Source organism: Carex rostrata, chromosome 23, assembly GCF_964058835.1.
Source record: "Carex rostrata chromosome 23, lpCarRost1.2, whole genome shotgun sequence".
NCBI lineage: Eukaryota > Viridiplantae > Streptophyta > Magnoliopsida > Poales > Cyperaceae > Carex > Carex rostrata.
This window is the reverse complement of record NC_135940.1, coordinates 6,474,449-6,498,706: the sequence shown is the minus strand read 5'-3', so window position 1 is coordinate 6,498,706 and position 24,258 is coordinate 6,474,449. Positions and strand designations below refer to the sequence as shown.

Sequence of the window (24,258 nt, the reverse complement as noted above, 5' to 3'; positions counted from 1 at the left end):
TGATATGCTTGTTCGCAAATTTAATTTAGAATTAAGAAACAAATAAAACCAATATAGTCTAAAGCGAAGTCATTGATTAATGTTTTTTTTTTTTTTGGAACGGCTTGGTAGTAGGTCGTCATTGATTAATGTTGTTGTAGATAAGAACACATGGAATATCAACCACCAAAATTCATTTTATATCAGTAGAGAATGGTTATATAAATACCCCTCGCCCCCCTCTCACTTCTCTCAACAAACAAAAAACCCTGGCTAAACCTATATTCTCTCTCCTTGTACCAACAGTGATATTTAGCCATGGTTAAACCCACTTTCAAAACCGCTCCTGTTCGCAATGCACTCCAGCAACATGAACTTTACTTCCACTTGTACTTGCACCACACGCCTCTGGGATCAAACCGTAACCAATCAGGAATAGTAGACCCAAAACTTCATAATTCATTTGGTTCAACTGTCGTTAATGATTGGACCTTGTATGATGGACATGGCGCAAATGCGAAGGTCATTGCGCGTGCACAGGGCCTGCATATCCAGGCTGGAATGAGAACTCAGAACTGGTACAATTCTTTCAGCATTGTGTTTGAGGATGCCAGGTACGCGCGCGCACACAGTATTTTTATTTTGACAGACAAGTACTAGCTAGTGTATAACTTGCTAACGTATATATAAATGCATGGTATATCAAACAGGTTCAAGGGGTCGTCGCTTCAGGTGATGGGGCCTGTTGTAGAAGAGGGTGAGTGGGCCATTGTTGGAGGGACCGGACAGTTCCCTCTGGCACAAGGCGTCATATACAAAAAGTTTCTGGAACAACGAAGCGATGGGAATATTATGGAGCTCGATATCCATGCGTTCTACTCCCCGCTGCGAACTGGTAATTGTAACTGTTGGAGTCTCGGGGTGTGACTGGTCGATCGTAACTGTTGAAACTGATGAGATGGATCGTTCTATGATAAGAGCTGTGAACTACTTTTTTTTTCCCCCAATAATCCCATTGTTTGCTGTTATCTTTTATTTTGTTTTTATTTGATTATGTGTGTTTTGGAACCAGTATCCTACATTATGAAAATAATAAATTAAGCGGTTCGAATTCGGTTGTGCTCGACTATTTTGGAATAATTAATGTTACTGCTTGATCAATTTCTCGAGTGCTTAATATATCATTTACTGCTTGATCAATTTCTCGAGTGCTTAATATATCATAATATTTGATTTATCCATTTAAATTAGCAGTATAGAAAGTTTAAACTGTACAAATGCGTGCCACGAGATCAATTTGAGTATAGTTTAATATTAGAAAATATTTCTTTGCTACATTTTATTGTCAAATCTGTGTACAATGTGCAGTGTATAATTACCACTTTTGTATTAGTGCGGACTCAAAGATGTTCTAAAGATATTTTACTTGAAACCTATTCGATAAATTTTGAAGACTACAATGCACCAATATTCCAATGAAATAAATATATACATCGCAGCCTGAAACACAAAAGTATATATTAAGAGGGTTTGAAAGTTGCTGTTTTTATTAAAATTCTGCACCATAAAAAAACAGCGACTTTCAAACCCTCTTAATAAATAGTAAAAAAATTTCAAAAAATATGAAATTTTGTCTCCAAGCACATTTTAATATAGATTAAACATCTAACGGTTTGGATCGGCCGTTTGAACTTCGGAAATCAGAGAACTGAATCGTTTGTTCCTGAGCTCAGGAACAAACGATTTGAGCTTAGCCACTCTCTATATATAACCTCTGCCATATATAAAAGAGATGTGGATAAATTAATGATAACCAATTAATAATAAATGAATAATAACATTATCGTTGACTGACTTCACATAGCTCTTATTTATCACGTTAGGTCACTTATCGTGATTATTAAAATAATGTGTAAACAAACGTATATGCGTAATTGTATATATTCCAATAAATAACAACCTGTAAACCTAAAATCATAATTGGAGCTCTGGCAGCTACCGGGTTGTCGAATGACTAAATAATAGTTTAAACTTGACTTGACTTGCTAATACCATGATTCACACATAGATGCAGACTACTTATAAACAAACATTTAAAGTTATCTAAAAACGTTTTGTGTTAATTTGCAAATCATATATATAGGATATGAAACTATCAAGTAAAATATGAAATATTTAAAATATGTTTGTAGACCAAAATTTATATTTCTTTTTGGGAATGGTTTGGTACAAAAATCATTATTTTTAAGAAGATTTTGGATAAACAGTGATTTTGTATATCTAATAAATATAGCAAAAAGTTTTCAAAATATATAAAATTTGATATTCAAACACGTTTAAATATGAAAATTATATTGAGCAATTTATATCGATTGTTTAGACTTTAAAAAAAAATACAAATATAAGACATTATTTGAATATGGAAACAATGAAACATTTTAATCCCTACTATAATAAATAATATTTTTTATTGACTGACTCTCTCATGCATATCTATTTAACACGCTTATCCTAATAAAAAATGAATATATAAACAAACACGTTGCTTCTAATAAATAACAGCCTGTAAACCCAAAGTCAAAACAAACGAATTATATTTTAATAAACAACCTGTCAACCTAAAATCATTATTGCAAACGCGCCAACACAATTAATGAGCTCCCAGCTACCTGGTTGTCGAATGAATGGATGATTTAAACTTGACGAGTTGATGACTTGACTAGCATCAGTATAAGAATCGGACTAATTCAGACTAGAATTAACCACTGCATCGGATCAGAGGTAGACACACTGAATAATTAGTACTGGTTCGAAAAAAAAAAATCAAATCTAAAAATTGACACACTTGTCTATCCCTAAGCGTTCCTATATCCGTCCATGTATGTAGACATGACCAATCATGCCTGCATGACTACATGCCATCAACTACCTGTGGATAAGATTTCTGTTATTGTTCACCTTTCATTTATGAACAAACGGTTCAAATAAAGTTGCGTCTAATGGTGATTTATTCTTTGATCCACCGCGTTATGCAAATTAATTTGGTCCTTGTGGGACTTCTAAGGACATTATTTTTAAAGAAAGTTGTCATTTATGTAGTCATGTAGAACAGATACACCAAGTGTTGTAATATTTATTGAATATGTATTTGGGGACATGTATGTTTATATGTATTGTGAATATTTGTTGAATTATAGATGTATAAGCATTTTTTTTTTATAAAAGTGGTGTGAAACCGCCTGTTTCATTAGAAACAAATTTGTCCATACAAACACAAGTCAAACGTTAGTTCAATTATTACAACAGATCTCTAGTTGTGAAGCAACTTAGAGATATCTAAAACAGCAAGCCATAAGCACATAGTTGCTAAGGGAACAAAATACAAAATGTTTTAAGCACAAATATAATAGAAGGATCTAAGGGGGCTGCTGAGGTACTAGCACGTGAAAAACTGGACTGAGTAATAGGGTCTGAAGCAAGAAAGGTAGCATCTATCGCATTATATTCGGCCCTATCTCGGAGATAATCAGAGAGGTTTGACCCCTCTAGTCCACAACATGGCTCTTCCTCGGAATCTCAAGTATTGTCTCCCTCCTCCGATGTATCGGTTGCCGATAGGATTATAAGAATGCCTACCTGATATAAAGTGACACATCCATTGGGAGGATTAAGGATAATTTAAAGTATCATCTTGCCTAGTTTTACACCAGAAGGAAGTAAGGGAAATAATAGAGCTACCAATGGGAGATGGAATTGGTGAGTTATTAAAACAGATTTTGTTCCTAGCTAATCAAATATATCAAAGTGTTGATGCCCTAATTAATTCTACAAGAAGAGTATCTTTAAGAGGAATACAAGCATCTATGTACCATAAATCTGAAACAGTAGTACAATCAAAAGTAAAACCATTGTGGTTGGCAATCCAAGACTACATAGCAGTTGCAAATGAGCATGTGACAAATAAGTGGTCAGCCGTTTCTGTGAGACCACAGAAGGAACAATGTAGGTCTCCTATCCAACCTCTATTAGCTAGGTTTGATTTGGTTAGAACTTTATCTTGTCGTAAAAGCCAAATAAAGATTTTAATTTTGAGAGGGACTTTTGATTGCCAAGTAATTTCAAATTGTTGATCTGGGTATCTCCATAAGTTAACCATAAATATAAAGAGTGTACATTGTAATTGCCAGAAGGAGTCCATCTCCATTTGACTAGATCTGATGGTAGAGGAGAAGAGTTTAAAGTAATGGAGGAGAGTAGGTTAGTTAGATCTAACCATTCAAAAACTAAAATTCCGGTAAGTTGTCTATTAAATTGAATAGAAAGTGTTGAGTTAGTAAAAGCCCTATGAACAGTAATGGAGGAGTCTGTTGCAATAGCAAATAAGTTTGGATATATGCAATATAAGGCACAAGAGCTACACCATCTATCTAACCAAAAATGAGTTTCTAAACCATTTCCTACTATTCTGTCAATTCCTAAATTGTAAATATTAGTAAATGAGATGTATATGCATGTTGATTATTGAATATTAATATTTTTAGTATGTTGAATGTTGGATAGTGAATATTGTTTTTTGTATATTGTAATTTTAAATGTTGAATATTCTTGAATTATGGATGTATACGGGTGTGTAATATTGCATGTTTAATATGGCTAGCAAATTAATTAATAAGGATGCTAGCTCATTATAAACTATATAAGAAAAATAGAAATCATACGCGATTCTTAACCAAAAAAAAAACATTTATGATTCTCTTTAGTCATACACGGTTTCATTGTTATAACCGTGTATATAATCCTTGCAAATCTACACGGTTATCCTGAACCGTGTGTAAATCTCATGTTTTAGCACTTTTTTTCTAATATGACTAGCTTTTCTTGTGGTAACTGCATATGCAAAGGAAGGGTATTTATACACAGTTCCAAAACCGTTTAAAATTTATCGACACTTTCACGAACGATGTATGTGGACACAGTAACAGAACTGTGTGTCATTAGCGTTTCTAAACGTGTATAGCCGGCTATTTAAGTGTAGTTTTCGAGCTCATAATTTGCCTACTTTTGAAAGTTAAAGGTGTGTTTTTTTTAGCAAAATAAAATTAATATACTATATATGGATTTTGTAATTAATTGTTTGAAGCCCGAGCCATGTCATGTCCAAATGATGCACAATATATATATATATATATAGATGGGCTACGGTGAGTTGCAAAGTAAAACGTGTTTCTACTTCACGCCGTATTTTCATTTTGAAAGTTCAAACGACCGATCCGAACCGTTAGCTGTTTAATCCATATTGAAATGTGCTTGGAGACCAAATTTTAAATTTTTTGGAATTTTTTTACTATTTATTAAGCATTTTTGAAAATTGCTGTTTTGCTGTGAACAGTAAAAACAGTACTATTTTCTGGACCATCAGATCAGCGGCTTTCAAAATTGCTTAATAAATAGTAAAAAAATTCCAAAAAATGTAAAATTTGGTCTCCAAGCACATTTCAATATGGAGAACAAGATGAACGGTTCGGATCGACATTTTGAACTTTAAAATCGCATAATATGAGCGTAAAGTAAAATAGTCGTTTTACTTCGCAACTCAATGTAGCCCATCTCTATATATATAGAGAGAGAGAGAGACAGACAGACAGAGACAGACAGAGATAACTGGAGGATTAAATATGTGCTAAGAATCTTGTGTTTGGTTGATTTAATTTGTAGATAAACATTAAGAAGATTTAAGATTCGGATATGAACTAAGAGAGATAGGAGTAATAATATAATATAAAAAACAAAAAAACATAATATAATATATATAAAATCATAATATAATATAATATAATAATATAATATAATATAAAAGCAAAATATAATATATATAAAAGAAATCTTATTCGGTAGTTATACTTCTCGGATAGGTACAATGGACATTGGACCTACTTTTAGGTTCAATTAGCTCTAACATCGTACGATTAGTATTAAAATAGGTACGCACGGAAATTGATACAGACTCGCAAGGATTTTAATAGGAGCGCACGAATCTTAATGCAATATAATGGTCACTACACCCATCGAACCAAATTAGATCCAATGGGCATCAGACCTACTCTGAACTCAAACTAAGAAGAGGACCTTAAATATTCTTAATTATTAAGAAATTGATATTAAGCTGGATAAAGTGACTAAAAAATTCAAACAAGATTTAAGAAATTTTATAGAGACTTAATTAATTCCTCCTGTTAAGGGTACGTGTACAAACAAATAAAAACTGAGGCACTAAAATAATAGAATATTTTAATCCTTACTATAATAAATAATATTTTAGTGGACTGATCACTACTTCTCATTGATATCTCTTAATTATTTAACACGTTATACTTATCCTCAAAAATATATATATATATATAGAGGAGGGTTTCAATGCCATTTTTTTCATACCTCATCATACCTTATATTTTATATTTTTGTTTTCAAAGTCCAAATTGTCGATCCGAACCGTTCAACAAAGTATTTATATTAAAATATGCATGGAGATGAAATTTTATATTTTTTGGAATTTTTTTGCTATTTTTTAAGATAGGTACAAAATCACTGTTTTTGAACCGTTCAAAAAACAGTGATTTTCTACCTATCTTAAAAAATAGTAAAAAATTTCCAAAAATTATAAAATTTCATCCCTAACCATATTTTAGTATGGATATCATGTTGAACGGTTCGGATCGACAATTTATACTTTGAATATGAAGAAAATGAAGATATAAAATATGAGGTATGATGAGGTATAAAAAAAAATGAGGCATTGGAACCGTCCTCATATATATAGGGCACGGCTAAATTGCTGCCGGCAGCATTTTAGCCGGAGGTGCTGCCGGGGCTTTTTTTATTTTCTGATGTCCAAACAACAAATCCAAACCGTTAGATGTTTAATCTATATTATAATATACTTGGAGACCAAATTTTACATTTTTTGGAATTTTTTTTACTATTTATTAAGCTGATTTGAAAACCGTTGATTTCAATGCTGCAGAAATTTACTGAAAGCAGCAGTTTTCAAACCAGCTTAATAAATAGTAAAAAAAATCTAAAAAATGTAAAATTTGGTCTCCAAGTAGATTATAATATAGATTAAACATCTAACGATTTGGATTTGTTGTTTGAACATCACAAATTACGATATTGCCCCGGCAGCACCTCCGCTGAAATGTTGCCGGGAGCAATTTAGCCGTGCCCTATATATATATATATATATAAGTACGTTGCTTCTAAATAACAGCCTGTCAACCCAAAGTCAAAACAAATTACGAATTATATTTTAATAAATAACAACCTGTCAATCCATATCATTTATTGCAAACGCGCCCACACAATGAGCTACAGGCTCCCAGCTACCTGGTTGTCGAATGAATAAATGATTTAAACACGACGAGTTGACTTGACTAGCTAATACCATGGTTCACACCAAGATGCGGACTACTAAACAAAATATAAACATTGGAAGTTTATCTAAATGTTTTGTACTCATTTGCAAAGCATATATAGGATATATAGTGTGTGTGTGTATTCTTCATGTTTTAATCAACTTAAATTATTAATAGACATAAGTATGTTGTGTTTCATTTTTATTTATAAAATATTCAGTAAAATTATGAAATATTTTACTAATTAGTTTCAGTACGTGTTTGTTTCAGTGAATAGTCTGCATCAGTGCTGTAAATAACGATATGTGCTCGTCGGACAAACAAGGTACCGCCAAACGATTAATCAAGAATAATCGGTCATATTCAGAAATAATCGGCCGATTAATCGGAAAAATCTATAACAATTTGATCACCGTCAACAACTAATCGACTTATTAATCGGCCTAAACGAACGTTTTTTACAATACTGGTCTGCATGTACATGGTCTGATAAATTAGAGTAATTGCATATAGCTAATTAATTAACAAATTCAAACCAATATATACAGATGTGCTCAATAAAATTCGTTTTTAAACTAGTTATCTCGGTGAAAATTCTTCCTCGATCAATTGATGATATGTACCGGCACGACATTTTTATTTTTATCCTTTTTTTAATATATTTTAATAAAAATAACTAATATTTTGAAAAAAAAAATTAAAAATACCTAAGTAGCAGGAAAATCCTATAACTTGAGATTTTTTTTTTTTTTTGCTAGGACTCAGAATTAAGACCCCAAGTCGCATGAAATTCCTGCGACTTGGGATTTCTTCTTTTTTTTTGCACTATAAAAACCCCGTTGCACTATACCTCTTTGAATTTTGAAAAAAAATAATTATTATCGTGTAAAGGACATATATTGAACAATCATAGATAATTCTTAGGATTTGGGATTTAATTTTTTTTTTGCACTATATCTCTTTGAATTTTGAAAAAAAAAATTATCATGTAAAAGACATATATTGAACAATCATAGATAATTTTAATGATCTTTGAATAATAAATGAAACCTTAATCCATTAAAAAATAGTAAACGCACACAATAAATAGTAAATGTATTTTAAAATAATTATATGGATAATTCTTGAATAATCTCTTAGGCTTTTGACTAAACAAAATACCGATCGTTGTATGTCTACCGTTGATAGAAAACTTAAACTGAATTTTTGAGGCACTAAACGATTTTTTTTTTGCAATTCTGATGCTTCGGATGCCTGGGGTTTCTCCCAAGGAGAAATCCAGATCCGTCTCGCCCCCCCCCCCCCTTGCCGATTGTGGTGATACGCGCAAATCCAACTTTCCTAGCTAAAGTTATGACTGTTTAAAGTTTTTAAAAAAAATAATGCTTCCATGCAAAAATACTAGTAACGCACCGATGATTTATGTCTGGCTTAACGACGACAGAAGTGCGCATTAATGTTTCATTGCCAAAATACCGATGACGCACCCGTGCTTTCTAAACGGCCATAACTTTATTATTACCAAAACATCGATGATATCAAAATATCGATAACGCACCCATACAGATTAGACAACCGGTATTAATTTTTTTCAAAAGCCTAAGAAATTATTCAAGAATTACCCATATAATTATTTTAAAATGCATTTATTATTTATTGTGTATGTTTGCTTATGTTTTTAATGTATTACGGTTTCATCTATTATTCAAATATCATTAAAATTATCTGTGATTGTTCAATATATGTCATTTACATGTTAATTATTATTTTTTAAAATTTCAAAGAGATATAGTGCAACGGGATTTTTATAGTGCAAAAAAAAAAATTAAAATCCCAAGTCACAAGAATTTCCTGCGACTTGGGGTCTTAATTTTGAGTCCCAGAAAAAAAAAAATCTCAAGTCGCAGGATTTTCTTGCAACTTAGGTATTTTTAAATTTATTCTAAAATCTTAGTTATTTTTATTAAAATATATTAGAAAAAGGGTAAAAATAAAAATGTAGGTGTACCGGCTATATATTTAACTATCATTTAATTATTGCTGTGACGTCGGTGTCTAATACGTATGGCAAATTAAGTAAAATTAATTCTCTATGAGGTCCGTTTGAACATGTGACGATTTCATTACGATACAAACCACGTAGGGACAGGTGCATGCATGTGCATGAACAGAATGTGTTGTGATAAAATTACTCAACAAGTCAGATTAATGGCCTATAAGTACCTCCTGCCTCCTCTTATCTCTCAACAGACAAAAATAAACTTCAAACCTATATTTTTCTCTTACATTCTTTTCTCCTTTGCTCCAACAACCGATCTTAGCCATGGTACGTACTCTAAACTGGTGGACAATTTATTTTTCTTTGAATTTACCATATATACTATTTTGGCCAGAATCTGAATTGCACGTTATACATATACTAGATATAATTATGTCATTGCTTTATCCAAATCTATGTATTAACACACTTGGGTTTTTGTTTATCGTCGTACATGCATATATATTATCTCGGCACCAATAATAAACCAACAGTTGGATTCGTCTTACGTACAGTAAATATGTTATGAACTAAAGCTTTAGAATCCTGTGGCAAGCTAATTTTGTAGTTTCTTGTACAACAAAATTAGATTATATCTTATAAATTGGCTATTGCGGAGTGGTTAATTAAAATTTGGAGCTTGACATTAATTCCTAATATATTACGAAGGTTAATAATTTAAAACTTGTATGTTTACCTATATATATGATGGTTTTTCGTACAGTACTTCACGAGTGAATATATATGTTATATTGTTTCACTCTCATACATACTCGTTAATTTAGGTCGCAATGAGTGACAGTAGTTAATTAATTCTTCTTGAATTTGCTGGATTAATCTGTAGATAATTGTTATCATTTATATGTTATCATTTAGCACACCAGATATAAATTTATCTTATGAGACTTGCTATATAGAAGCTGATCGATGAATTAATGCTGACTAATTTGCTTTAATTATATTTTGTTGAGCTAGGCTCCAGGTTCAAATGGTGGAAATGCGTTCGGTGGCAATGCATTTGGAGGGAATGCAATGGGTGGCGGTGCAAACAATTGGCACTATAATGCGACTGGTGGGAATGCGACGGGAGGGAACGCGACTGGTGGGAATGCAACCGGAGGAAACGCGACCGGTGGGAATGCGACGGGTGGAAATGCGACCGGAGGAAACGCATTTGGAGGCAATGGGACATGGCAACCATGCCAGCCATGCCATCCATACCAGCCATGCCAGCCATGCCAGCCATGCCAGCCATGCCAGCCATACCAGCCATGCCAGCCATGCCAGCCGCATCCATGCCAGCCGCGTCCATGCCAACCGCATCCATGCCAGCCGCGTCCATGCAACCCTAGGGTTGGCCCGCCACCGTGCAACCGGAGGGGAGGCAACAGGAACCAAGGTAACCGGAGGTGCGGCTGATTGGAAATGAACTTTGGAGGCTTGCCATAAATTGGTGCCAGTACTGTGGTGATTTGAACGATCTGCTAAATCCGTTTAGAAGATCGTTCCTTATGTCGATTTGAACTTTATGATTTCTCTCATTTCCAATTAAACGAGTGTTTATTTTGCTTGTAAGTTGGGTTTTCTTTTTCTCTCTCGATTCTGGCGTTCTCTGTTGCTTTGATCAGCGTAATAAAATTTTATTTTAGCCATCTATCATGGCGTTCTGTCGTTCTCTATTGCTTGTAATGTTGTTGACAATATTTAGAGGTGTTAATGACACTCTTTTATCTGTTTATCTGATCCGTATCGTATTCGAAATGACAGATAAGAATATAAAAAAAAATCGTTAGCTTATTAAATACAGGTAAGAATACTAATTTTTTTTCGTTATCTTACCCGTTATCCTATAAAATAATTTTTAAAAATAAAATTATATATATATATATATATGTATGAAAATAGTACATAATACAATAAAGTTTTGTATTTTACTAAATTTTCATAATACAAATTAATTGTATTCATTATTCTTTTTTTTTTCTTATTTTGAAAAATATTTTATCGAAAGCACAAATCAAGATGTCAGTGACATTTTTTATCTGTTTATCCAATCCGTGCCGTATTCGAAAAAACGGATAAAGGCAAAGTTTTTTTTCGTTATAATAACAAATACGGATATGAAAATGCCTTCACCTAGCCCGTATCGACCTGTTGACACCCCTAGCAATATTGCTCAACTGAGCTTAATTAGAGGAGGCCACGCCAGTAATTAAGAGGTTAGATGCGAGTCTTTTTTTTTTTTTACAGGTTAAGCCCGTAGGCAAACTCTGCTACTTTTTATTTATCAAAAAAAAAAAAAATGCCATCTTACAGAATTTTCTATTTATAAAAATTAATTAAAAGTAATATTAGGCAAAAAGATGGATGGCGGTCGTATTTTGATATCATAGAAGAAAGCGAATTAACTTGACCATGAAAGAGACTGGCAAGCATTAACTTAGAAGTTCTACCAAACCGTGAATTGCACAAAAACAAAAACAAATTATATTACTAGAAAGCTATGTTATCGTGATACTTTGTATATGGCCCCGTATCATATCGCCGTATCAATATTCATATTCAGAGGCGGAGCTATAGTGATGCCTACTGTGTATCTCTGGAATTTTTTTTTTTTTTTTTTTTTTTCAGACTAGGTTCTTCAATGGATCTTGTCTACCCTTGGATTTGATTCTACTTACTTCTGAATTCAATTCGGAATAGTGATTGTCAGTTCATACTTCAGAGATGGATGTGTGGATCTTTAAATATAATTAGGAAAGACAAGTATTTTTAAATCTTTGTTCAATTCGGAGTAGCGATTCCTCTCCGTCCAATTGATACCAATTGTTTTAGAAATTATAAGTAATTATTTTATTAATTTTGGTATCAATTAGTAATTTACAAATTACAACCGATTTGATAGACAAAAATACAATTTAGTAGGCGAGCAGAGACGGAAAGAGAATTATAAAGTAGATTCAAATCCAAACCCATTTAGAACAAAAACCCGAACTCAATTACTATTTTCTACCGACCCATGACTTAAATTCTAACTACGCCACTGTTTTTTTTTTTTTTTTTTTTTTTTTTGATTTCTAAAACGCCCGTAGGCTTGTTACAATCAGTGCTTTCCTGCCTTACAGCGTATGCATAAAGTGCATAATTGAAAAACTCAAGGCAATAACTTTTTCTACCAGAGCCCAAAGACCTACCCCTCATCATACCAGTCCCGGTACAAAGGATAAGTGTGTCCTATACAATCCCAACTCTCCATTCTACCCTTTTTTACTAGGAAAACTACGCCACTGTTAATGGGCAGACATAAAGATAGTTTCCCCTTCCTTCGTATGGCGGTCTCCGCGTCTTTGCAAGGAAGCCAATGAGTTAAACCACACCTCTGAGACAGTTTCAGCCGGTATCATAATTCGGTAGCCAATCCTGACTGCTATTTCTCTCCAGACCTCCATGGCTACAGTGCAGCTGAAAATCAAATGATTCGCCTTTTCCGAGCTACAGTTTTGGCACATGTAGCAGCCTCCATCAAAACCCATATTTCTCTTCTGCATGACCTCTTGCGTGAGAATCTTGTTCCTTAGCAGTAAGTATGCAAACACCCTGACCTTTGGCGGAATATGTAACTTCCATACCAATCTGTGTATGAAGGTTGTTCTGACAGCCCCCACTACGATGTGGTATATGGATGATGCTGAATATCGGCTGTTTGAAGTCTCAGTTCCATTCCAGTTTGTCCACTTCTTGGCTGAAAACAATGTCGGAGTGTTGTATCTCCTCGGTGTGTAGAGACTCTCAGATATGGCACGCATCTCTCAGAGCAATCGACGTATGCATATCACTTTGAAAATTACCGTATCGTATATCGTATCGCGTATCCGATACAATACACGTATACGTATCCATGCAACATAGCTAAAAAGACTAAAAATACTTTCATTGCAAGAGATTTCAGCAACAAATTTGACAAAGAAGAAATTTTCCACAAATACTTTTGCACTGTTCTCATTGAGAGTCATAATTTAACAAAAGGGTGGTAGACTGGTAACCAACAAATTGATGTTGAATATTGAATTTCTTGATTTAACTGTACTTCCTCACGTGTGACCCAATTTGACAAACTTAAATAACAAAGCAAAAATAGAGAAAAGGTAATATTAACAAGAATAAATCATAGATAATACATATTTATACATCATTGATAGAATCTCCTGCTGCAAACTCATGAACAATACCGTCTATTTCAATCATACTTCTACCTGAGTTATCCTTTCTACACAATCTCCCTATTGCTTTTCTAACCTTTACAGCATCTTCAATTCTATCGACATTCTTACAGAGGTTAATCAAACCCATGTATCGGCCCTCTTCATACCATTCAAGCTCGATCAACTTCATTGCAATCTCCAACCCGAGTTCGACATCACCATAATTGATACAGGCACTCAATAATGCACCCCAAGAGTACGAATCTGGTTCAAAAGGCATGGTTTCAATAACCTCCCTCGCTTCTTCGAGAAACCCCTTTCTAGAGAGGACGTCTACAAGACAACCATAATGGTCGGGTCCAGGTTCAACACTATACACCTGGCCCATGCATTTAATACATGTGTATGCATGACCAATCAAGCCTGCATGGCTACATGCCATCAACACACCAAGAAATGTGATTCTGTCAGGGCAAAATTGTAATTTAACAATTTGGGAGAAGAGAGAGAGACATGTGGGGCCATTGCCGTAGAGAGATAAAGCAGTCAAAATGGTGTTGTGTGTTTCCAAATTTTTTTCCTTTTGCTCATAGAACAGATCAAGAGCCATATTCAACCGACCGCATTTTGCATACATGTGTATAAGACTATTCCTGAGAGTTATACTGGGTTTGATTTCATGTGAATGCCTTTGCACGTAACTGTGAATCCATTGGCCCAAAGAAAGGGCACCCATTTGAGAACAAGCAGAAATGACGCAAATTATAGTCACTTTAGTTGGCTTGAGCTTGTTGATCAGCATTTTTCTAAACAGATCAATTGCTTCCCCGTACCAGCCATTCTGTACCATACCAGTTAGCATGGCATTCCAGGTTACAATATCTTTTTCTTCCATTTCACCAAAAAATTTACATGCATTATGGATCTCCCCATGTCTTAAATAGGCCATGAGAATGGCAGTTTGCAAAGCCACATCTTTCATGTGAATTCTATCAAACACCTTTTGAGCATGATTTAAATGGCCAATTGAAGAGTAAAACGAAATAATTGAGCTACCCACAAATCGATCATTGGCAAGACCAACTTTTAGGACGTGTGTGTGAATCGATTTTCCATGATGGATTAACAAGAGATTAGTACAGGCCTTAAATGCTGATATGAAGGTGGTTTTCTTGGGGAAATGATTTTGGCGTAGAGCTTGGATGTAGCGAAGGATAGAGATACTTGGGTCCGATTGGGAACTAGAGAGGTTCTGATTATTGTAAACGAGTACAGATTTGGGTTTTATAATGGAGAGATGAAGGACAAGGTTTACTGCCATACTCTGTTCAAACAAATTTGAAGATAATCATTGTTTCACCATCTACGGAAAGTATAGTTTACGAAATTGATGAACTCCATGGCAATTGCATTCATCACCTATATGAAAGGAAAAACGAAGAAAAAAAAAAAATTGGCCAAAGATTTCGTAACTACCACTCAGTATTGAGATATGGTACCATTTTGCTGTGCGAAGAAAACAAAAGGGCGAAACGGGAAAAAGTAAAGAGAAAGAAGCCTAAGCAAAACACCAGTCTTAACAGCTTGCTTCAAGTTCTCAAGCCTGTTCTTCGTTTGCTTTTTAAGTTTCTCCTTCTTCTTAGCCTTCTTATGCGTGGGACGAGAGCGCCAGTGCACTGAGTAGTCTTCTCCTTTCCTGGCTCCTGCTCTCTGTTGCGAAGAGACGCTATCTTGGCGGTGATAGGAATGTGCTCTGATCCGAGTGTGCGGTGGAGCCGTAGTACTGATTGTCATCTATTGTCAGATTTTATCACCTTCGGCTTCGTTTATGTGCTGAACTGTAGAAATTTTCCCGATGGGTATAATCGTTACACACTACACAGATTGGGCCGAAAAATTGTTTTTGAGGAAAAAATGTGTGTCAAGCCCACATTTCATTAATTGGGTCGAAAATTTTAGGATCTAATTTCCGGAAATTGCATGATTTCCTATTTTCGTTCGACAGTTCTAGACTGATCTGTGGTTGAGATCGGCTATGTGCTCAGCAAAATCTATTCAAAATAGTCTCCTTATTGTCGATGAATTTGTCTGAACCGTATGATTTCATAGAGATAGTATTTATTTTCCAATCCAGCGGCTTAGATCAGCACAACTTCTCTGCGGATATTTTGAGTAGTAGCGGCTAATCCTGTGCAGCTTTCGGGGAAACGAGCTATAGTTAGCATAATGCACCGAGAAAAAAACACAGCAATATGATAGTTACATAACGGAATGATGCAGCGAAAAAAAATGAAACTTTTGTTTGGCTGATTGCACGTGAGGGGACCAGCGAATTCGCATCCTCTGAGATATCTCATATTTTGCGTGATTTCTTGGAAAATCTCAACCGTTCCAATACGTTCTACGCGAATCTCAAAGTTAAAATAATATTGGCCCCCACGTCACCCCCAGATAGGCACCGGACAAGTTTAATAAATCTTGGATGATGTATGTCTTGGTGGTTGTTTTGTTGTTGCGGTTTTTTTTTGTTGACTCTAAAATTGGAACAACTGTGATGATATAATTATCTATATTCCAATTAATGGAATGGACATTTTGCCTTTTTTTTTAAATAATAATAATAATAATTTAGTGCTTATTTAAAATAGAATTAGTTTTTGGTCACAGATTCGAAACACAAATCAAGAACATTTTGGATATTAAATAAACTAGTTGAATAGTTTAATCTTGAACTTTACTATAAAACAAATTTAGCAAGCCCTTTTTGAGATCCATATCAGATTGAAACGGTGTACTGGATCTGGATTCGGAGTAGGTTGTCTCTGTGTTAAACTCATTTGTCTATTGTGGAGATGCACATTATTTAATTTTTATTAAACTTACGCTTCTCTTTTTATATATTTTAGGATAATAATAATAAAAAGAAAAAGGAGTAAAACTAGGGTGTTCTTAAGTTCACCAAGCTCTTTGGTAAACTCAAATATAAAACCCATCAAATCAACTTCAAATGAAGAATTCGAACCGAAGTTGATTCGATGGGTTTTAGATTTGAGTTTACCAAAGAGTTTGGTGAACTTAAGACCACCCATCGAATCAACTTTAAATGAAGAATTCGGACTGTTGAAACCGTCTACCTTGTCGAGAGTTCGATTCCCCCTCACGAATCTTGGTAGCTACTACCAAGTTTTCAAAACAGAAACCGTCTACCTTACGAGTGATGCATTTACATGTGAAAATTTTAAAAATTTGAATTAATTTAGTCTAAAGTCAAGCGGTCAAAATTAGAAAGTTAATAAATTAATTTTAATTCATTCAATATTTAAATCTTTTTTGATCACTTAACTCTATGCAAAATTCATTTTTTTTACATGTAAACGCATCACTCATAAGGTAAGCGGGTTCCAACGGTTCGAATTCATCATTTTAAGCTGATTCGATAAGTTTTAGACTTGAGTCCATAAGAGCTTGGTGAACTTAACAACACCCTAATTTTACTCGAGAAAAAGTGGGATCCTGACAAAAGTTGAATTGAATTGAAAATTTAAGATAATATCACTATCGTAGAATTTAATATTTCATCCAATTGTTGTCTTCACCTGCTGAAAGTTCAATTGAAGTGAGAATATATCACAATCATAACAACTACTATTCCAGAAAACTTCACAGTTTACATCATTTTTAATTGAAATGAGAATAAATAAATTACAATCATAACGACTACTATTTCAGAGAACTTCACAGTATACATAATTTTTAATTGAAACGATAATATATTAATTAAAATCATAACAGCTACTATTTGAAAGAACTTCACAATATACATCATTTTTAATTGAAATGAGGATATATTGATAACAATCATAACAACTGCTATTTCTCAGAGAACTATTATTTCCTATTTAATGAAAAAAAAAAAAAACTACTATTTCAGAGGACTTCACAGTATGCATCATTTTTAATTGAAATGAGGATATATTAATTACAATCATATATAATAACTACTATTTCAGAGAACTTAAAAGTATACATCATTTTTAATTGAAATGAGAATATATTAATTAATGACAATCAGAAGAACTACTATTCAGAGAAATTCATACTATACAACATTTTTAATTGAAATGATAATATATTACAGTCACAGCAACTACTATTTCAGATAACTCCGTAGTATACATCAGTTTTAATTGAAATGGGAATATATTACAATCATAGCAACCATAGTGACAAATGAATTATTCGGGTTCGGTTCGGCGAGATCAAAAATTCGTAATTCGGGTATAATTCGGGTATAATTCGGGAATGATTCGGAATTATCCGGACCAGAAATCTCAGTCCTGCAAGGGAGCAAAAAAAAAAAACCAAAAAAATAATTGTTCTTGGAAAAATTCAGGAAAAATTCGTGAATAATTCGTAAAATTCGGGAAAAGTTCGTAAAATTCGGGTTTAATTCGGTCAAAGTTTGGCCAACCGAATAATTCGGTGTTCGGTTCGGCATCACCCCAAAAAAGAATTAAACGGATATAATTCGGGTATAATTCGGGTACCTTGTCACTATGATAGCAACTACTATTTCAGAGAACACAGTACACATCATTTTAATTGAAATGAGAATAAATTAATTACAATCATAACAAATTAACAACTACTACTTCGAAGAACTTCACAATATACATCATTTTCCTTTTTTAATGTAATGATTGGTGTCATGTAATGTGCTACGTACATAGAAGCCTATGGGTGCTTAGTATATATACGTCATTTCAATTTTTAATATAATAATTGGTGTCAACTCATGTGCTACTCAATAACACTTATGGGGTAAGTGGGAAAACTAATAAGGACCACTATTTAGTAAAAAAAAAATAGCATTAGGACATGTTCGGCAATATGAAAATTTAGTGCGAATAAGAATTTTTAATATGAGAATGGAAATTTCAATTTATCAAAATCAAAGTTATTTAATCCATGAGAAATTTTAGAATATAGGTGTTCGGCAAATGCATGAAAAATTTGTTAGGATGTTAGTTTTTTCCTTTTTTTCTTTTTTTCATAGGAGATGTAATAGTAAAATTAAACTATATTAAGTGTATTGATACTACTCACTGATTATGACCAATATGATTTTATATATTGTATTCTCAAAAAGTTTCAATGAGTAAATTGACTATATACTGTAGAGTGATTTCGGAGTGAATTGACCACACACTTAAAATTAGCTTAATCTATTAAAATTAAGTGTTGCTAGTTTAATTATGCTTGTTTAATTAATTTTTTGTATTATTATGTTGTGTTTGTTTAATTAATTTTTATTTTTGTACTTGTTTAAATTATGTTTGGTTTATTATATTATTAAATTGTGCTTGTTTATGGAAAAAAAATAGCTTCAAATTCAGTTTGATTTTGAAAATTATGGTTAGTATATAAAATGAATATGATTTCAACCATATAATAAATAATTGGAGCATTATTAATATGATTTCAACCATTGTAATAAATAATTGGAGCATTATACAGTTAATTTTTTTAAGTATGTTTTGTCCTATATAGTTGGAGCATTATACAGTTAATTTGTCCTAATTCCTAAATTAATCATATTGCTTAATTAATTACAAAGTTAACTGCATTATGCATGAATGAGGGTTTGATTAGCCATAATGCTTAATTACATTTCCAGTTTTTATGCATGCTCAAAAGTTGGGGAAAAAATTGGAGGTTTGATTGAATTGTTTTTTTTCAATGAAAAATGAGTGAAAATTCAAGGAGGAAGAATATCCTTTGGCATTGGAAATTATAATTTTAAACTTGTTGTCAAACACCTACATGAGAAAAATATCCATGAGCCAACTTTATCAATGAAAACCCATGATAATTGAATGTGCCGAACAGGCTCTTAAGGTGTTTGTAAGTTTCCGAATTTCTATGTGAACTTAACTTTAGAATTTATTAATTTAATTTTAAATTATAAATTCAATTTATTGAAACTGATTTATCTTATGAGTGTTTGCGTCTACATATAAAAAAAATTAAATTTTCAAATTAAATTTGTATAGAATCAATTGGTCAAAAAAGTTTAAAAGAAAAGAGAATGCATTAAAATTAATTAATAAATTTTCTAAGTTCGTACACTTTACATTATACTAAATTTATTTGAAATTTTAAAATGTTCGCATGTAGACGCATTACTCATAAGGTAGATCAGTTTCAACAGTTTAAATTTGTCATTTGAAATCAATTCAATAAATTTTAGAGTTAAATTTATAAAGAAATTTGATGAACTTATAAACACCTTAGTTCTACTAAAAAATATATATTTTTATCAAAAATGTAATCATCAATATTTGTTCTTTTAAAGAATGATGAGAGGAATCCCATGAAATTGTAAAAAAAATTGTAGAATTTTGACGATTTTTTTTTCAAATCATTATAAAAAGTTTTAAATGAAAATGAAATTATATTGTTTTGTTGAATATGCGAATACACTACTTATCAAATTCCATCAGTTTGTATATTATCTAATAATAGAGTAGAACTAGAGTGTTCTTGTGTTCACCAATTCTCTTTGTATATTCAACTTCGAAATCTATCAAATTGATTTCAAATAACAAATTCAAACTGTTGAAACTCATTTACCTTACGAGTGATGCATCTACATGCAAAAATTTTTAACTTTCAAATTAATTTTGTATAAAGTCAAGCGGTCAAAATTAGAAGATTTATAAATTAATTTTAACATTTTATTTTTTAACTTTTTTTTTACCACTTGACTATATGCAAAATTAATTCAAAATTTTAAAATGTTTACATGTAGATATATCACTCATAAAGTAGATATATTTTAACAGTTCGGATTCATCATTTAAAATAAATCTGATAAGTTTTAGAGCTGATTTCACAAAGAAGTCAGAGTAAGCACAAAATCTCTCTTTTTTGGTACACGCGATATATGTACCACATTTTTTTCATAAGATATGTACCGCAAATATATTCCCCATAATATTAAATTGGGGAATTTCACGTATGCCCCTCAAAAACTTCAAAATTACGTATTTCCTCTCTAAATTTTGAAATTACATATTCCCCTCTAAACTTCAAAAATTCACATATTTATCCATTTTATTGTCTTTTATATTAAAACACATTTTAAATTTACAAAATACCTATTTTATCATTTTATTAAAAAAACAAAACGCCCATCTGATTCCAATTTGAATTTGAAAGTTTCTCTACCGTCCGAATTGCTTTAAGATCAGTGCGTGCTAGATCAACATAAATATTGAAGCGGATGCACGCGAATACTGAAGCAACATGCACAGATCTTAAGGTGATGCATGTGGATAAAAATTGCTTTGAGATCCATGCAGGTAATAATCTTATTGTGATGCGCGCAAATCGGATGGTAGAGGAACCCTCCAGATTCGAAATTTAATTTTGATGAAGTATTTTATACTTTTAATGAAGGGTAAAATAGGTATTTTATAATTTAGAATGAGTTTTAATATAAAAGACAATAAAATGGATAAATATGTGAATTTTTTAAATTTAGAGGGGGGATGCGCAATTTTAAAATTTAGAAGGGGGAATACGTAATTTTTGAAATTTTTGAGGAATAAACGTGAAATTCCCCCATTAAATTTCCGAACTAAACTCAATAGTTTGCATCAACGGTTCAAAATTAAAATCTAACCAATGACTCCAAGCAATTTACATCAACATTGAAAATATTGTTTATATGGTAAGAGTTACAAATCATAAACAAATAGAAGAATGCTTCAGTGTCACAATTATTATTATTATTTTTTTTTTGAAAACTTGGTAGTAGCTACCAAGGTTCGTGAGGGGGGAATCGAACTCTCGACCTTTGGATATAACAACTCTATGACATTTTCCTAGCCAATTGTGCTACCTCCCCTTTCTCCAGTGTCACAATTATTGTATGTGTAACACCGTGAAGAAAAAAAAAAAAAAAAAAAAAAAAAAAAAATCCTAAAACGTTATAACGTTTTTAAAACGTTATGTAACGTTTTTCACTGTAAAACTTGATGAAAAACGACGATTTTATGAAGGCTGGATTCAATTAAAACGTCATAACGTTTTCAGAAAACGTTATAACGTTTTATACACCAAATTATGCGTTTTATACACTATTTCCTGCGTTTTTCACTAGCTGAATCGTTATAACGATTTAACAAAACGTCATAACGTTTTATCCGATAAAGTGAGGGTTTATTTAGCAAAAAAATTCATGTTCTCTCTCCTTCTTTCTCTTCCTCCTTTCCCCTTTTTCTCTTTGGCCGCCCCAACAGAGAGACACGAGAGAGAGATAGAGAGTGAGAGAGAGAGTTTGATTTCCCGCGGAATTGGCCGAAACTTGAGAAAATCGTAGAGGAGCTCGAATCTCGCCCCTTCCTCCACTTGGTTTGGTAATCCCTCTTCTCGTTTGCTCTATTTTTTCGTCCCTTGATTTTTAGGGTTTCGGTGAAACCCGACCAAATTGAACCAAACTCGAGAATCAATGTCTTTGTTGCTTCTTGAGCGTTATTTGATTGATTTCATGTCTCAATTCCAACTAAAACCCGAATGGTGAGATTATCCCAAATTGATTAGGGTTTTGAACCAACTTTCGAATGAATTGAATTGTAAATGACCGTGATTACAAGTTTGAGTGAATTGAGACTTCCTTATTGCTATCTATTTGATATAAACCCCAATTGAGAAGAAATGTGACTTAAACCCTAAAAAAAAGAGTGAATTGCAAGGGTAAGATGGTAAAACGTCCGAATTTGTTGAATTGACCGTTTACGAGTATTAGAATGCGATTGGGTATAGGAATTATGAAATATATTGAAATTGACTTGCTATGCCATGTAATTTAGGCCTAGACCCGATTGACCGAGGATTAGCGGATTAGACGAGGTCGTCGAGTTTAGCGATACCGGATCCTACCCAAGTGCCCTACTTGATCAGGTGCGGGGGTTCACGGGATCTGTTTTGGATTCTATTACTTATAATTAAATAACGGTACATGTATATATATATATATGTGCTTATATATATATACCGATTGAATTGTTAATTGACTTATTGTGCATGACCTCATGTTGGATCTCTATTGTTAGCATTATTTGCAGCATTGCATGAAAATAAGTAATGATATAATTGAATTGATATGATATTGTTGATCTAGCATGTTGGTATTGTTATTCGATTGATTGTTCTATCGTTTTGATAATTGAATGGAACCACAGTACTGAAATGTGAAGAGGGCAGAGGATAAGTTAATTGTGAATGAAATGAGTGAATTGTAGGGACAATGTCTAGCTAGCTACTAGACTTTGTCTCAGGGCCCATATGCGCATACGGTGAATAACCCTAATGGTGGAGGGTATCGGTAACCAAGGAGAAAGGCAGAGCTAGGTTAACTGATACCAAAAAGGTAGAGTATAGCAGGAGGATTGAAACTGTGGATAATTGATTGTTATTGGTCTCTCTTTGGAAGAGTGACAACCCGTTGCATGATCGGGAGATATGAAATCCTAAATTGGAAATTGACGAATTGATATGGATGTTTGACTATAAACCAGACCAGAGAAATGTTAAGCCAAATGAGATGGATAGTCGATATCTATCAATTGTAACCGGACTTAGCAATTGTATCTGTTATACCAAACCATTCTATGAATTCTTCGATTTCATTTGATTGTGATATGAGTTAGATTTCAATTGCTTCTATATATGTTGCATATGCATTTATTTTATCGAATTGTTGAATTGAAACTCGTTGCGGGTTTATTTAGTTCCGGTAATGGATTTCTTACAAATTCAGTAGCCCTGACTAAATTCCGCACTGAGAAAACGGTTGACAAGTTTTCTCACCCCCTATCCCCTCGGGGAACTTTATTCTTTTGTATGTGTTTGCAGGTAAACGCGAATAGAAGGGATTCGAGTGCTCGACCAGTGAGGTTTAAGCCGCATAGCGATAGGGTATGCCTCACATTGAGTCCATTTTGATGTCGATAGGGTTTTGGTATGGTATTTGTGTATAACCATGTTATCGGACCGTGTCGAGTGGTTTTGTAAACCTAATTGTATATTAAACGTTTACTGTGGTTTAATATGAATTTTTATTATGTTTTAAACTGTGTATAGAATGTTAATGGGAATTGATTTGGGATTGTTTAATCTTTCGATTATATAGTTATTGCACGAATTTATACATATACTATTGAGTATAGTTTGATAATCTATAAATGTATTTGTATAAACATGATTTTAAATCGGATTAAATGATAAGTGGTGATGTTGTAAACCGATATTATGTTAGGTTTACACCGTAATTGCCTTGTGAATGTATAGTCATCTATATATTCACGGCGTAACTGCACGACCCCTAGTTTCGGGGTGTGACAGTATGCCATAATTCACTACAATTTTTGTGCGTCACAAATAACCACAATAATTTTCTAGCATTAATGTTTAAAAAAATTTAAGAGAAAATATTTCTGTCCACTGGGTTTTGTCCACCATTTGTCCACAACCTTATCCACTCTCATCTAACTGTCTTTTTACAGTATACAAGATTCAATTGAAAATTTACAGTATTATTTGAAAATTTTACAGTATACGA

At 32.9% G+C, this 24,258-nt stretch overlaps 2 protein-coding genes across 2 annotated transcripts; one reads left to right on the top strand and one right to left on the bottom strand.

Moving 5' to 3' along the window:
• Positions 1-275: 275 nt before the first annotated feature.
• Positions 276-934, top strand: LOC144575035 (dirigent protein 11-like). Its single transcript, XM_078325154.1, has 2 exons — positions 276-593; positions 690-934. The coding sequence occupies exons 1-2, from the start codon at positions 298-300 to the stop codon at positions 904-906; spliced, it is 513 nt and encodes a 170-aa protein (XP_078181280.1). The 5' UTR covers positions 276-297; the 3' UTR covers positions 907-934.
• A 12,644-nt stretch (positions 935-13,578) lies between these two features.
• On the bottom strand, positions 13,579-15,365 carry LOC144575098 (pentatricopeptide repeat-containing protein At2g20540-like). The gene is made up of 2 exons (XM_078325215.1): positions 15,190-15,365; positions 13,579-15,050 (listed from the first exon to the last, which is right to left on the bottom strand). The coding sequence occupies exon 2, from the start codon at positions 14,950-14,952 to the stop codon at positions 13,612-13,614; it is 1,341 nt and encodes a 446-aa protein (XP_078181341.1). The 5' UTR covers positions 14,953-15,050; positions 15,190-15,365; the 3' UTR covers positions 13,579-13,611.
• Between the last annotated feature and the right edge of the window lie 8,893 nt (positions 15,366-24,258).